This window comes from Molothrus aeneus, chromosome 3, assembly GCF_037042795.1.
Source record: "Molothrus aeneus isolate 106 chromosome 3, BPBGC_Maene_1.0, whole genome shotgun sequence".
Lineage (NCBI taxonomy): Eukaryota > Metazoa > Chordata > Aves > Passeriformes > Icteridae > Molothrus > Molothrus aeneus.
In genome coordinates this window covers 35,160,262-35,175,719 of record NC_089648.1, presented here as the reverse complement: position 1 = coordinate 35,175,719, position 15,458 = coordinate 35,160,262, and the positions used below count along the sequence as shown (strand labels likewise).

Sequence of the window (15,458 nt, the reverse complement as noted above, 5' to 3'; positions counted from 1 at the left end):
TGCTGCTTCTGGGAACTTCCTGATGCTCTGCAGCCTTGTGGAAATATAGGTTTGTGCTACTATGCTCAGATCACTGTAGCAGAGGCTGTGATGATGGCAGAGTCTACCTGTTTTTTCCTTGGGGATGAATCCAGATAGATGCAGGCAGGAGGCTTACAGTAATGCATGAGTATCTGGGACAATCTCTCTAACACTGGTGTTGCTGTAATTCAAGGTAGTCGTGTAAATAAGCTAAAAAACATTATTTAGAATTTGTTTTCTGTATTTCATGCCACAGTCAACCTGAAAATCTGTTTGATTTATTGCAGCCACTAGATGCTGCTAGTGATTCACGGGTTTGGAAGGAAAGGTCCCTGAGAAAGGCACTTGGGAATCTGACTTAATGGCTTTTCTCCTTTATGTTTCAAACAAATCTAACAAGCCTGATGAGGGAAAAGCTTTCTGTATTGAATTCAGGTCTTTGAGGATCACTGATACACATCTATCTGTGCCTAACACCATTCAAATTATCAGCATCTAAAACTGAATGCTGCTACACAAAGGTTTATCAATGATTTCTTACAGCAGCAATCTCCAGAGAAGGTGTCTCCCCTGTAATGCTTTGTCATAAGCATTAGCTGGTGATGAGCCGCATTCCTGCAAAAATAATTAGTGGGGTTTTTTTAAGAATTAGGGTTCCTACAGTGGGGTCAGTCCTGGACTAGCAAATGCAAAGAGGTTGACAAATTAAAAAGAGCCTTTTGCTGGGAATGTAATCTCTTCAAGCTGACAGCTTCTGCTTTTCTTCACACTCCTCAGTGTAAAGAGGATGGTGCTTTCTGTCAGTGCATTAAGAGTGCTGTAAACTTGTTCCTAGCAAGAGGGAACTCAGGAGGCTCTTCAGAGAGCCCCTGCTGGAGTTACATCAGTGCCTTCAGACATTGCTTTCTGTGCCAGAACTGCCAGTTCCTCTGCAAGGCTATAGCTGTTGCTGCAGTGCAGAGTCTCACCTTTGCACACTGTGACATGGTGAATTGATGCTGGGGTGGGGTAGGAGCTTCCCCTTCCTCCTCCCAGATAGCTTTTTCTCATCTAAATACTCCTCCTCCTTCTTCTTCCAGGACTTAGGCCAAGTCCCAATTTATTCCTGTTTGAGGGGGAAAGTTAAAAAAAAAAAAGTCAAAACCAGGAGGCTTTACTCTTCCAACAGGAAAGAAAACACTTTGCTTCTGCCAGCTGTTGTTGTTTTTCCTTACTCTATTGTTTCCTCCTAGTGTGCTGTGAATTCTTTGTTCCCCAGAGAAAACAAGCTTTGTGTATGTGGAGAGAGCAGCTTTGATTAATGAAAGCAAACAGCCGCTGCTTTGTTATTCTCTGTATGATGCTCTGATATTTACAGTTTTCCAAACATGATTTCTGCACTGCTGCACTGGGAGGAATCTCTTAAATAGAAGCTGGGAGAAGTGAGATGGGTTGTGGATGTTATTAGACTGTGGTGGATTGGATATGCGTGTTTGATTTCATTGTGCATCATGATCAAAAGCAGAACTCCAGCAGATTAAAAAGGCAAGTAAGCAAGCCAGGGAACAGCGTTCTTCCTCTTGGCCTTCCTGTTCCTTGCCACTCTTCTCCCACAAGCTGTAGGCATCTTGTTCTGTTTTTTCCATCTGCCTTTTTTTCTCTAGCAGCTTTTGTTTCCTAAAGGCTTCACTTGCATTGCCTTTCCATTCCCTGTGTTAGGATCACTGTCTCTCAAGCATTGTCACTGTGCAGTAACATAACTATGGGGAGAGGGGGGCACACTTGCTTCCCACATCAGGTGCATTACGACCTGACTTGGAATACCATGATGCATATGCACTGTAGTCATAGTTGAGTTTTCCTTGCAGGTCTGAGGAAGAGGTAAAAATTGATTTCTTACTGTGAGTAAAGGAGTACCACAACCAGGGAAAGTGGGTCAAACTGAGCTTGCACTGTACATAACTCACCCCAGAGAGCCTTTTGTCTTGTAGCTGTTCCCTAAGTAGTTTTCTCTTTAGCTGGCTGGTAATTGCTCTCTTGATGAGATTCTTCTACTTCAGCAGCCAAAATCCTGAAGTGTGTAGCTCCATGGTGATGTGCCACGATGGCTGATGGCCCCAGAGGGGCTCCTCAAGCTATGGATTTGGCTTCTCAGCCAGAGCCTGTGGGTAACCTGCCTTAAGGCTTCAGCTGTCTGTCTCCAGGAGACTGTTACTTGCATCTGAATTGAGGAAAGTGGCAAGTGCCTCAACCAGCCTCAGGCTCAGTTAGAACCTAGAGGCTTACCAGTCAACTGTCTAAGATAGAAATGGGGAGAAGGGAAGCAAGATTCGTGGCAGTAGATAGTTATGAGAAGTGGTTGGAGCTTGACAAGTCCTGTGGTGTAGGAATATTCCCTGACAGGTTATGCAGCTAGAAAATGAAAATTAAACTGCTGAAGTAGAAAGAATGCAGTGGGGAATAAGGATTATCACTGGGATCTCATGGCTTTTGAGTGTCCAAAAGGCTTGTGTCAATTCTTGTGGTACTGGAAGTTGATTCAGCTCCCTGTGAGGTTAATGAAGACCTGCAAACAAAAGCTCAGGTACCTTTTTGTTGCACATAATTTAGTCTTAGTTCTGCCATATTTAGACTGCAGTAGAGAGTCCAAGTGTTGTTGACTGTTAGGCTTGTGATTCTGCTCTCTCTGAACTTCTTATTTCCCTGGACAACAGGAATGATATGGATGTATCAATGCATTTTTAAGGTGTTGAACATGATTTAGCAGTCCCAAGCAAGCTGGCTAGTGCTGAACTCCAAGTTTGCTTTATCAAACCCCAAGTTTGCTTTTCTAGCAAACCCTTAGACTACCTAAGTCATAGCAGTGTTGTGATTGGAGAGCAGTATGCCAAGGTGTTTCCCCTGTGTAGGCTCTTGGCATACTCATGTCCTTGCTTGGTTCAGGTTATGACTTTTCAAGGGGACAAAGTCTGAAAAAGCAAGTGCTGTTACCAGCTGTAAACATTGCCTTCTCCCCTCCTTGGCTGAAAATAAGTCACAGCTCTAATGGCTTGACAAACAAGGGAAGAAGGGAAAAAATATTTTTCCTTTGTGTTTACTTGGTGCTTTTTATAGCTCTGACTGCTGTCAGTGTCATTGTTTCCCTTTTATTGTCCAGTAATTTCCTCTCTTGTCCACGTGGGTCTTTCCCACAACACAGGAGAGAAAAACAAGTACAAAAAGTAGGAAAACACTATTGTAAAACCAAAGAAAGAGGGAGTCTGCCTGTGCTGTGGGCAGGTGGAAGGTCATAACTCGTTTTCACACATGGAGCAGAGATGAAGGTGATAAGGCCTCTTTAAACTTTCCGGCATTAGCTCCACTCATGGAAAAAGCAGACTTTTTGGCTAAATTTCATACTGCCCCAGCAGTAGCCTTCTGCTGATGGCTTTTCTGTCTCCTAGGACCAGATTGTCCACAGCTGTAAACAGCACTTTAAAGTGCAGCACACGGATTTTCCAATGAGTTTACCCCGTTGGCTGCAATGCTTTTTTTGAAAATCCAGATCAGTGCTGATAACTCAAAAACTTTTTCCAAACTTGCATCCGTTTCTGCAATGACCCTGCCAGCTCTTTTGTCAAGGCTTTCTTGAGAAGTACTTGGAGCTATTTTTTGTGCTGTATGGATATTTTCATCTGTTAGTAGGCTGATGTTGAATGAAACAAACCTTGATTAGATTTTCTTTGTGCTATTATAGTCACAAAACAAACAAACCTTTGTTTCTCTCTCTACAAAAACAACCAACCTTCCTTCCTTCCTTCCTTCCTTCCTTCCTTCCTTCCTTCCTTCCTTCCTTCCTTCCTTCCTTCCTTCCTTCCTTCCTTCCTTCCTTCCTTCCTTCCTTCCTTCCTTCCTTCCTTCCTTCCTTCCTTCCTTCCTTCCTTCCTTCCTTCCTTCCTTCCTTCCTTCCTTCCTTCCTTCCCTCCCTCCCTCCCTCCCTCCCTCCCTCCCTCCCTCCATTGAGATCCCCTTCCATTCTTGGTGTCACATAGAGAAAGAGGTCTCTTAGTGTGTTTCTTCCTGCATTTACTCTTTGTCTGTCTTGTTATTTGTGTTCTCTGTTTTTGGTGAGGTTTGTTTTGGTTGGGGGTTTTCTGGGTTGGTTGTTTTTGTGGAGTTTGTTTTGTTTTGTTGGTTTTTCCCAGCCTCTGTCCAGTATACTTCATATGCAGCTTTCTTTCATGTGAAATCTATATTTCCCATACAGTTGCCTAAAGCTTCTAGAACTAGTGTCCAAGGCTGCAAGGATCCTCCTGTGGCTGCTCAGCCAAAGGCTTCTGGGCTTCCCGTGAGGAAGACCTTGGAGGGGCATGTCGGGCATGCTTTCCCTTTGACTTCTGTAGAGGAGTCCTTGAGCAACAGTTCACAGAGGTGACGGGCTGTTTAATTTTGGAAAAATGTAACATTTTAGGCAATGGCTGCCCCTAACCTTGCTCTGCAGCTCAGCTCATCTGCTGTACTGAAAGGAAAATGGCTCACCTTTCCCAGCTGGGGAAAATCCATGCTTCAGACTAGTTCTGGTCAGCAAGTATATTCTCCCTGCCCCTGCCCAAGACTTCACCTGCCTGAGGAAGGTGCCTTTGAGAAGATGGCTTCTGTCTAGGAAGATGTTTCTTTGTAAAGCTGGGTTTGTTCTTTTAAAGCCTAAAAGCTGAGTAGGACTGGGTGTGGGGGGCAGAGGAGGGCAAGACTCTGGGGAGGTTTAGAGCAGAGGAGAGAGCTGGGGTTCAAACCTGACCTTGCATTTCCATGTGAGAGAGCCAGATGTCCCCCTGACTCCTTGAGAAGCACTCAAGCACTTCATAAAATTGGAAGCAAAGCTGAATCTCTCTTATGTGCAACATGAGGCTTTGCAGAGGTTTTAAACAAGCACAAAAAGTCCTAGTGGGTTTGGCTCAAACAGCCAAATAATCTCTTACAGGGTCTATCCAAGCACTTGCATTTTTCACCTACTCTTATTGCTTGTATTCTTTGGCATTTGCAGACCAAGCTGTAAATAAGGTTTGACACAATCTTCCTTCTTTCCTCTGTGTGGTGTTTTGGAGAGTTTGTTTCTTAAACAATCCCTCAGTCTCCCCCCATGTTTTTTAAAAGATCCTGAGACAGGAGAGAGAATGGATGGGGTGGAAGTATCCAGCATAATTTGGGATTGTATCTGACTTTAGCTACTTCATTAATCCAGCCTTCTTGTCATTATGACATACTTTCTCCTGGACACTCTCCTGGAATTGCTGTACTTCTAGCAGGCAGGATTTCACCAAGACCAGCAGAGACACATAGATCAGGCAGGAACTCTGATGGCTGATGCTTTCTGCATTTTGTTAAGTTAGAGCAAACAAGAAATTCTTTGTTCCTTCGCCTAGATTGGGTAACTAAAATTGCTCTTGTGAAAATAAGTCTTTCCCCTGTTCAGAAAAAGATGTCCACTTGAAATAAGAAAAGAAAAAGATTTTCTAAATTTCCTATATTCAGGCGTCCCCACAGGGGAAAAAAAAAAGCTCATAGCAACTTCTTAAAATGTTTGTTCAAGCCCTGTGAACTCTCCCTACTCAGATTCTTGCTGTGGACTAGGAGATCCACATTCTGTAAACAGCATGTGAATGCTTTTTTAATAAATAATTACATTGTCTAAGATAAATCTATTCCTTTCTGGGCAGTGAGAGGTGTGTGTGTGAGAAAAATGGCTACATTTCTACCCAGTGTCTTTCTTGTTTTCAATGGCCACGATCACTTGCTGCCAACAACACACTCTGTTCCCCTTCCTTAAATGCCTGAAGCAAAGGGTTTCCAGCTGTAGCAGGTACTTGAAATTTTCACCTATTCCTTCTCAATTTCATGAAGAATTTCAGGAAGAATTTCTTCATGGTTGGGGTTGTTAAGCATTGGAATGGACTGCCCAGGGAGGTGGTGGAGTCACCATCCTTGGATGTGTTCAAGAAACAACTGAATGTGGCATTTAGTGCCATGGTTTAGTTGACAAGGTAATTGGTCAAAGGTTGGACTTGCTGATCTTAGAGGTCTTTTCCAACCTTGATGATTTTGTGATTCTCCTTGGAGGCTGCAATATTTTTCTTAGCAGGATCAGTTGTGTGGGCCTGCAGACTATCCTTGATCTGCAACTGCTGCTGAGGTAAGCATATAACTGACTGAAGCTTCCAGGCTTGCAAGAGATTTATTGATGAGATGAGTAAGTCAAGAGCTACAAATGACTTTTAAAAGCCTGCAAGAAATGAGCTGAGGTCTACAGACTAAATGCTGGTCAAAACTACGTGATGTTAAGAATGAAGTTGCTCTGAACATTTCATTTATAGAGCATTAAGAGGCTTATCTGAACAGCTCCATCAACAGCCTGGATGGTAACCAAATTTCTCTATTCAAATTCTCCAGCAGAGCATTTTCACTGTGAGCAAGCCGGGCACTGTAACGGTAGCAGTGGCAGTGACCCGTCAGCTGACCCACCACAGGAAATGAACACCAAGGGTTTGCTAATGCTTGCTCTTTGCCCACAGCAGCATAAGAATGAAGTGTGCTTCTGGCCCTCATCCTAGTTTGGAAACCTGAAGAGTGCTTATTTCTCTTGAGTTTACAACAGTAAAGAGAATGAAGACAAAAAAAAAATTTATCTCCACAGATTTACCATTTACTATTGGTACTGGTTGTGCTGGAAAGCAAACCTGCAGGATGCAAACCTGGGCAGGTATCAAGTAGTCCCAGTGCAGTTTACAGTCAAATTACCACAGAGGAGTGCAGCTGTCAGTTTTGTGTTAGGGAAGTCTATGAAATTACTCTCATCTTGAAAGTTTATAACATGTTGAAGGGTGCAATAACTTGGATTTTGTAGGACATCTTATAACTGGGTTTTAAATCAGAGCGTGTGCTACATATGCACACTCCCTAGCCCTGTTTTTGTGGGGAGATGGGATAAGAAGACCAACACGTGTGCCAGTTTTTCAGGTTTGAGCTTTGTGGTGTTTTGTTTTTATCTCTTTTTCCAGATGAGCGCTGTCCTCTTTCAATAATTTAACAGTTCTGGGAAATGCAACTTCAAACCAGACCATTATAATTCAGGTGCTAGATCCTACCTTAGCAATCTGCTGATTTGGAGATTGCTCTTCAGAACATTTAGTCTCAACATGTACAGCTTTCTAAACCAGAGAAAAGTACCAAACTCGCATACATACATGGACACAAATACACACACACACATAAAACTAAAGTGTTTATTGCATGCTAATGTTACCATAATCAGTGCTGGCAAAAATGACCCTTCTCCATAGAAAAACACATAGTGTCTTGGAATTCCTTCAGTCTCAGCCAGCTGCTGCCTCTTTGAAGAATCCCCAGTCTGGGAACCGATATCACTGTGCTGAACACCAATATCTTCACTGCAGCAATGTAAACACGGCCAAAATTCAAAACCCCAGGTGCGTGAAGAATTTCAGTATAGAGTATTTTGTGAGAGATTTTTGTTTGAGATTTAATCAACACACACACACACCTACTTCTTTCCTTAAATGATCATGACAAGCCTTGGGAAAGGAGTGTTATTGAACAAACTTGGATGCTTGGCTTCTGTCCTCACCCTTGCTGTTGCTGGCAGACATACTGAAATGATGCAGTGCCTTTAAAGAAGGCTGAATATATCCTCACTGGCACATAGAGGAAGTTTCCATGGAAGTCATACAAGAGAAAACACTGAGCACAGAGATTCATTCTGCTGTGGCTGTGCAATATTCATCGAAATGGCTTACTCGTGAGAAAATAAATAGTGCCTTATAACACCTTTCAGCTAAGAAAACAGGGCAATGGTTGGCTTTAAAAGGATGAGGTATGGGAACACTCCTTATGGCCAAATGTGGTCTGTGACAGTCCATCAACACTTGCTGTAGTTGTCATCTTTAGCTTTCTGTGCTTCAGGGTGAGCAATCAGCTATCCTGCAAGCAGAAGAAAATAAGCATTTACATGCTGGCAGAGAAGGTCAATAAAAGCATGAGGCTTTGGAAGCATAAACTTAATGGATGACAGCAACAGACATCAGATCAATACCCTGCCCTGGCTTGGATTCCTGTATTTGTCAGAATGGTAATTGTTGTGGGTGTTGCTCTCTCATGGAGTCCTGAACTGTGCACTGCAAGAGTACAACAGGACAAAAGGTGGCCAGATATCCACCAGGCTACTTTAATGGTTTTCAAAATGAGAAGTACCAACTACTAAAAAGCACACGCTGACACCAGGACCCAAACTGCCACTTACAGTGTTGTAGCACACGTGTAGTGCAGTGTAGAAAACAGGGATCTATGGATGATTTAGCATTCTTCTGAAAGTGACTCTTGTGCAAGAAGCAATTACAAATTTGAATGAAAAAGCACCCTGAAATCCATCAAATAACCTTATGAGACTTCAGACTAGCAGATTTTAAACTGCTTTGGCTTCTTCTGGAACTCACCTCGGATTCTTGTGTTTCTGGGAGAGTTTCTATTCCATTGTGATCCTCTATATCTTGTGGGGCCTCGGCTTCTAGCTCCACATCAGCCTGCATGCTGGGCTTTTCATTCTCCCACTTTGCAAAGCCTTTGCTCTTCCCAGCTTTTCCGTAGAATTTGGACTTCATTTTGGGGAAAGTGTGGGAACCTGAATCATTCCAACCTGGCTCATGCCAGAGTGGTTCTGTCTGTGTTGCTTGGCTGGTGGTCACCCGCTGCAGCCGCACGGAAATTTTCCGTGAAGAGCCAGTGACGAGGGTGATAGCTCTGCCATCAAGGTCTTGGTGTTCTGCAGCAACACTGGGAAATTCAAATACTTCATCTTGGACTGAAAGAGAGGGTGGAATTGTTTTGTTTAAGTATTCTGCTTCAAGGTCTTTACAAAAAGTTAACAAACATGGGGGAGGGTGGGGAGGTAACCCCTTGTATGAAGCAGTGCTATAATTAGCAATATCCATGTGCTACTTGGAAACTGTTTCTGACACTGTGTGCACAGATCTTATTGTCTCACCATCTGCATGCTCAGGGCATAAGGCAATGCTAGAATTGTGCCCTACATCTCCTTGCTCCTAAGTGATAAAAAAGGAGAAATACCATTTCATTTCTTTTCAGCTGGGATAGAGGTGCCAGTAAGGAGGATAGTGAGCCTTAGGACACTAGAACACTAAAGCCATCGCTGGAAAAAAAGATGCTGTAATTTGAGGTCTGAACACAAGCCATAGTGCAGAAAAAAGGACAAGTGCCTCTTTGTGTGTTGATGCAAAGGAAAAATTAAAAATGGCAGCAAGGACACTGGCCATTAGAGAGGATTCCAGAAATGGTTTAAAACAGGAAGAAAACTGTTCTCACCTGGAGGCAGAGATGGACTGCTAGGAAGAGACCCATGGTTGCTGCCTACTGAAGTTCCTCTGGAAAATTTCCTGCATGCCAGCACAAGCAGGTCTCTGCATTGCTTGTGACAGTTGGCACCGCAATCTGTAAAAAAAGGAATTGTCAAGTCATCAAATGGAAAGCCACAACTATCTGGTAATCCCTCAGGGCTATTAGCAGGCAGATACCAAGAAAGGACTTTGAAGGAACAAAAAGTTTGACAGAAGTTGTGAAGGGTGTCACAGAAATGGATCATTTGGTGTGAAGGGCATTACAAAAAAAAATGGATCATTTCCATGACAGCCATTTGTAGAAAAATGGCAGCAGAAGACAAGAGGGAAGATGATATTTTAATCATAAAATAGTCTCAAAGAAGAGATGTGGAATGATATGATCCTGTGTATGCCCTACATAAAACTTCTGCTCTTCTGCTCCCACCAAGAGGGGGGGTTATTTATTTGGCTGGCTTTTATCTGACCCAGCAGGGCCCATTATAGTAAGCAGGTTTGGTTAGAAGACACCAGAGCATCCGTACCCTGAGCATCTGGAAGGACTGCTGGAAGTCAGTGTGACTACTGTAAGTTAAAAATAGTCTAAGTAGCTCAGTAAGCAACATTAACACATGAATGACCTCTGTGGAAGTTATCATCCACTCAGAAAAGACTTTTTGAGTACCTGCACTCCAAACCTCTGCTGGGATTTAAATCACTGGATACATCATGACTAGGTACATTTATCTGAAGTGTGGCTGGAGTATGGATCTTACATGCAAGAAATGGCTGAAGGGTGGAGAATGTGCCCCAAACACAATCTCGCTCTCCTCTATATCCTTTTCCATTGTTTAAAAATTCCCATCTCCCTTATTTCTCTTCTGCTGCTCCACAGCCCGACATTTTGTTCTAGGTGAGCATTGTCAAGGTTTATTTAATTTATTTAAATATCAAGCATTTATGGCTCTGCTGTAGGAACCTCTCTGCTCAGGGCAGCAGCACTGGCATGATGGGTGAGAGTTCTGCTTTCTGCCAACACCTTGTTCTTATGACTAATGCAGCAGCCCATGCCCAGCTCTGCCCTTTTCTGCCTCAAAGGTAACACACTCCCTCAGATACACTAAAGATCTCTCTTGAAGTGCAGGACTCCTTCTATCACTTGCAGACCATGCAGTCTGGCTTTTATCTCATTACTCACAGTGCTGGAGTAAGCAGCACACCTGGGAGAAGGAACTCCCTCCCTCCGCCTGCTGTGTTCAAGCAGAGGATGGCAGCTCTGTGCTGAAGGCAGAGTTCATCTCTAATGGGTGTCACACTGCAGTGATGCTGGAACACAGAGCAGCTGGTAGCTGCTGCAACAAAGGCAGCACCCTCGCACTTGTTGACCACTGCAGGATCTGAATGAGCAGCTCTGCTCTCCTACTTTCACGCTTCATTGCCTGTAACTTTGACTTTACAGAACCACTTTTTCTCAGTCTCCACTGGGCCAATGCTACAGGCAGTGATGCAGGACAGAAGCTCAACTTTCAGATCTCAGATTGAGTTTACAGCTTGGTGTGACAAAACTTTACCTTCCTTTCCTCACCCTACCAATAAAACTATAGACTGCAACCAGCCCTTTCAAAGCTTCTAAGATGATAGATAAGTAATCAGGAATATCTGAATTACATATGTTGATTTAGCCATGGACATTTTTCCCATCCCACTCTGAGGAAGAGAGGTTTGTGGCTGGAGACAGAGAGAGACAGGAGTATGGTGTATCCTAAAAAAAATTGCTGTGAATTCTTTTTCCTTTTCCTTGGAGTCTATGTAAGCCTAAGTGAAAAGAGTACAAATGTGAATCTTCCCCTTTGAATAACTGAGAGGCAGCCACAGCTATGAAAATCAACAGTGCCCTTCAGCCAGAATTGGGCTGCTTGAGAAACAAATAGGTCCAGGATTTAAAAGCCAATGAGGACCACTATAATGTCCTTTATGGTCTGACCTGCTTAATAGGGTACAAGTACTGCATAAGAAATTAAATATTTATGAAGGCAAAGGAGAGGGATGTAAGAGCTCTAGCATTTTTTATGAGTTGAGTGTCTGAAGAAGGTCTTGGAATGAGACCTGCTGGGCAGTCTAGGAATTAAATATTTCTCTATTCTAGCTCAGCCACTATTAAATTGCATGTAGGCTTCACTACAGGTGCATGGATGTACATGGATGTACAAACTGTTGCCAGCAGACTTTTTCCTGAACCAAGTCTCAGGGCATATATTTCAGGATCTCTCAGTGTTAGGATAAGAACACTTGGTTTTCCAATTTACAAGGTCTTTACTGGTAGAAAGTTACAGCTCATGGAATCAGGGGCTGCTTTGGACCTTTATCCCACAGAATCTTCGCATTCCTACTGCATTCTAATGCAGTAATGTGCATTCTAATGCAGTGAAACTTCATAGTGCTCATGGACAATACCAAATGTAGATGCAAGATGTGTTTGAACACATGCCATTTCAGTTAAAGGTATGGTTGACTAACTTGTACTACAACCCACCACCCATAGCTTGAAAAAAATCCTTGTAGTATTTATTTACCTTTGCATTTGTAGCCTTGTTTGATTATACCCCAGAGCTGCAAAGAAAGACAAAAGAACGTCAAGGAATCAGAAAAGAAAGCTGGAAGGAAAACAAGGTCACAATGAGGAAGTACCAATGGCTACAAAAGCACAAACAGGATACAACTGCTCTTAACACCCTTCCTGTCAGGCAGACCTCCCCCTCTAGTTGTGATAAGACTTGTGTGGCTTCTCCTTTACTTCTGCTACTTACTTGTAGTAATGGGGCTACCAGAGAAGGAGAGACACAGATGACTTTTGCTTCCAGGAATGGGTTAAAATGTGTTATCATATCAAGCTCAATGAAAACAGCAGAGCACACTCTGCTTCCAGGCTCCCTTAATGTTATCTGCAGGAGAATTTCCTGTGTACGTCCATTCTCCAGATACATCACTGACCCAAAACATTCAAACAGAGCAGAAAAAAAGACCACTGGGGACAAAAACTAGGTTCTTGGTTCCCATACTGGCTCCCAGCACACCTAGCCACAGCAATCTGATTTGTGCACCTGCCTTTTCTAACTTAAAAAAACCCCAACCCAAACAGATGAAGAATGAAACAGGCAGAAAAGCCACTAAATTCCATCTTTACCTTCCCTCAGAAGCTGTTCTTGTCAACATACACTTGCAACTACCAAATGCTAAACATCCAAGGGCCAGTGTGTGTGGTCCCACTTTTGGGAAGCTTTCACTGCCACATGAGCAGGATTGCTTGGAAACAGGGAAACTCCCTAGTAAATTGTTTTCTATGTACTCAGCAGCATCGTATCTACAGCCACGGCATTATAAAAACAAGAATTTCCACTCTTGAGAGGCAGTGAGAGGAAGGAGCAGTTTTTCTAACTCCAGCATAAAAGGAAAAAAAAAACTGGGGACTCTGATGGTTTTTTTTTCCTGAACTCATTCACCAGGGAGGGTGAGCACATCCAGGCAACTGAAACTGTGCATGGCTCATCACCAGATCTCTAAGTATCCATGCACAGAGAGCAGGGGGTGAATATGGCCATTAAAGAAAGGTTCAAAAGGAAGAGATGAAGATCATTATGAATACAAAGGAAAGAGTAAAACAAACATAATGGAAAGATTCTGGGTGAAAAAGAAAACCACCCCACTCATTGCACAAAAGAAATAGCAAGCAAAAATGGGGCTCTGGAGAGAGCAGAAATAGATTAGACAAGGTAGAAGAATGGTGAACAAAAGAACAGAAAGCACAACAGTGGAAGCTGGGTCCACACAAGGTCTGTGGCTTATTCTTTTCTTGCTAATGCCATTTATGTGCACAGGGAATACAGCTGCTGTGCTCAGGCAGCAACAGGGGAGCACCCCAGTCCCTCCTGAAAAAGCAGAGATGACCTGTATTCTCAGATTTATTGTTACTTATTTAATTTAAGCTCTAATCTGTTTCCACTGAAGGCCTCTCTAGTCATTCCTCACCTTCTTATCTCTGTACCTTCCTCCCCCTCAAATTTGCCACTACTGTTGTGGCTACACACTGCAGTGGAAGCTTAGCTGAAGTGTCATGTCATGAATTCTGACCTAAAGCTTAGAATGTGTCTGACACAGCTTTGCTGCCAAGGTAAGAGGATCTGTGCAAATTCAGATTATAAAGCTTAGCAGGACAGCCGGTCACCCACCCTGCCATGTGGTGCAACTCAAGCTTTGGGACGGAACTGCGACTGGCCATGGGCATATCAACTTTGTGCTGCTTAATGGCATTAGGTGTTAGCTTGACCTTCAGCATTTGTAATATTCTAATGTGTGCATTGCACTGTCGTGTGCATTGCACTGTCATGTGCACACACTGTGTGCATTGCACTGTCATGTCAATTCATCCTGCTGCATGGTCAGTGCACATTATTTTGACTGTGAATCAGTGCATCAGTTTGAAATTGGGTTTCCACCCGTGGATGAGTAGCACTGAAATGCAGAACAAATATGCAGCAGATCCTGTAGTTGGTTCCTGTCCTATCAGCCCAACTCATCCACAGAACAATGCCAATGACTTCAGTGAGCTGACAGGAAAAATGACCTTATTTCCATTTCCTGTACAACCCCTTACTCGTTTGCATTCCTGCGCTGGATGTAATCAGGGAGACGTGAAAAATCTAACAATGGCCAATATAAAAATTGAAGTAGGAGAAAAATATCTGCAGGAGAGGACATTTCAGGGCAGTCCTTGGGCCTTGCTTTGCTGTGGAAGCCTTCCAAACATGCACCGAGTGTCACGAATGCAATGACGTCTTCCCAAGGCAGCCTGGAACAACAGGCCCCTGCCCCGTGGGTCTGCTGGAGCTGTCAGCCTGAGAGCCAGCAGCACACTCCTACGTCAGCACTGACCATGTCACCAGAAGCCAGGGCTTCTGCAGCTCCAGCGGAAATAGGCGGAATTCCTTCTTGCCCGTGGTGCTAATCAGCGGCAGCGGCTGCGACAGGGGCTTCAGGCACCCAAGCAGAACTGATGCGTCGCAGAAGATGTGAGTGGAAAATGGGAGCATGGGCTAGGGCAGGAACACCAGGGCGGGGCTGAAAGGAGGCACATTTTTGCACTCTGCAGTGCTGCTGTTGCTACTTTCAACCATCATGAAGAAATATTGCTTAGTGGAAAAGATGATGGAATAAAGTTATCTGTTCTGGAGAGCAGGACAGGGCCTGAGTTTACAGGCTGTTATGTGAGCCACATACAAACAGAGGACATGGCCCTCTGCCCCTACTGCTTTAACTGTCTAAATGTGGACATTTGGTTTCAGCCAAGTGTGTCCATTAAAGTAACTTCGATATCACAGTGATTCTTTACTACATTTGGTTTGAAGTGGAATACTTAGAGAAGGTTTACAAGCAGCACAAATGTCCACAAAGCCAATCCTTTCGCAGATATGTAGAGAGCATTCTAATAAATGACATCTGGTAAGTTATGGCTGAGAGAAAAAGCAAATTAAAAGAACCCACTCCAACTAATAAATTCTAAAAATTCTTATTGTAAAAGTGCTGGAAGCACTTCTGATTTCTTTACCAAATTAGAAGATCTGTTAATTCAACAGGGGGAAAATTAGGGCTGTTACAGCCATTCAGAGAATTATGAACATATCTAGGTTGCCATGTGCAATTTCCTGAGAAACAACAGCTTTTGCCTCATCTACATCCTCTGCTCCAGACATCTATTTTCCCTTGAGCTTGTTTACATGGGAAATCAAGCCAAATTAAAAAACTGAAGATAAACCAAGTAAGACTATTCATATAGTCTCTCACATCCTTTAGCTAACATAATTGTCTCCCCCCCAACAGAAATTCCTACAAACAGCAGTTTTAGGAAACCACTAAATCAAAACTGGATAGCACAGCTACAACACGAGTAAATGTTTTATGCTTCTGAATGCCATGAGATATTATTATGAGATACTTTAGCAATGTAGGGAGCCAGTTCCACCTTATATACTTTAAAAGCTAAAAGTTGTTTTTAAGATATGCTATTATTAAAATCATACT

General features: G+C 43.2%; 1 protein-coding gene across 5 annotated transcripts in view; it reads right to left on the bottom strand.

Moving 5' to 3' along the window:
- Positions 1–7,245: 7,245 nt before the first annotated feature.
- RASGRP3 (RAS guanyl releasing protein 3) overlaps positions 7,246–15,458 on the bottom strand; it is a 46,555-nt gene continuing 38,342 nt past the window's right edge. For all 5 annotated transcript variants that reach the window (XM_066546659.1, XM_066546656.1, XM_066546657.1 and 2 more), the window contains 4 exons: positions 11,957–11,993; positions 9,373–9,498; positions 8,487–8,851; positions 7,246–7,974 (listed from right to left, as the gene is read on the bottom strand). In XM_066546659.1, the coding sequence (XP_066402756.1) occupies positions 7,966–7,974; positions 8,487–8,851; positions 9,373–9,498; positions 11,957–11,993 (537 nt within the window). In that variant the 3' untranslated portion in view covers positions 7,246–7,965. The remainder of the gene's footprint in view (positions 7,975–8,486; positions 8,852–9,372; positions 9,499–11,956; positions 11,994–15,458) is intronic.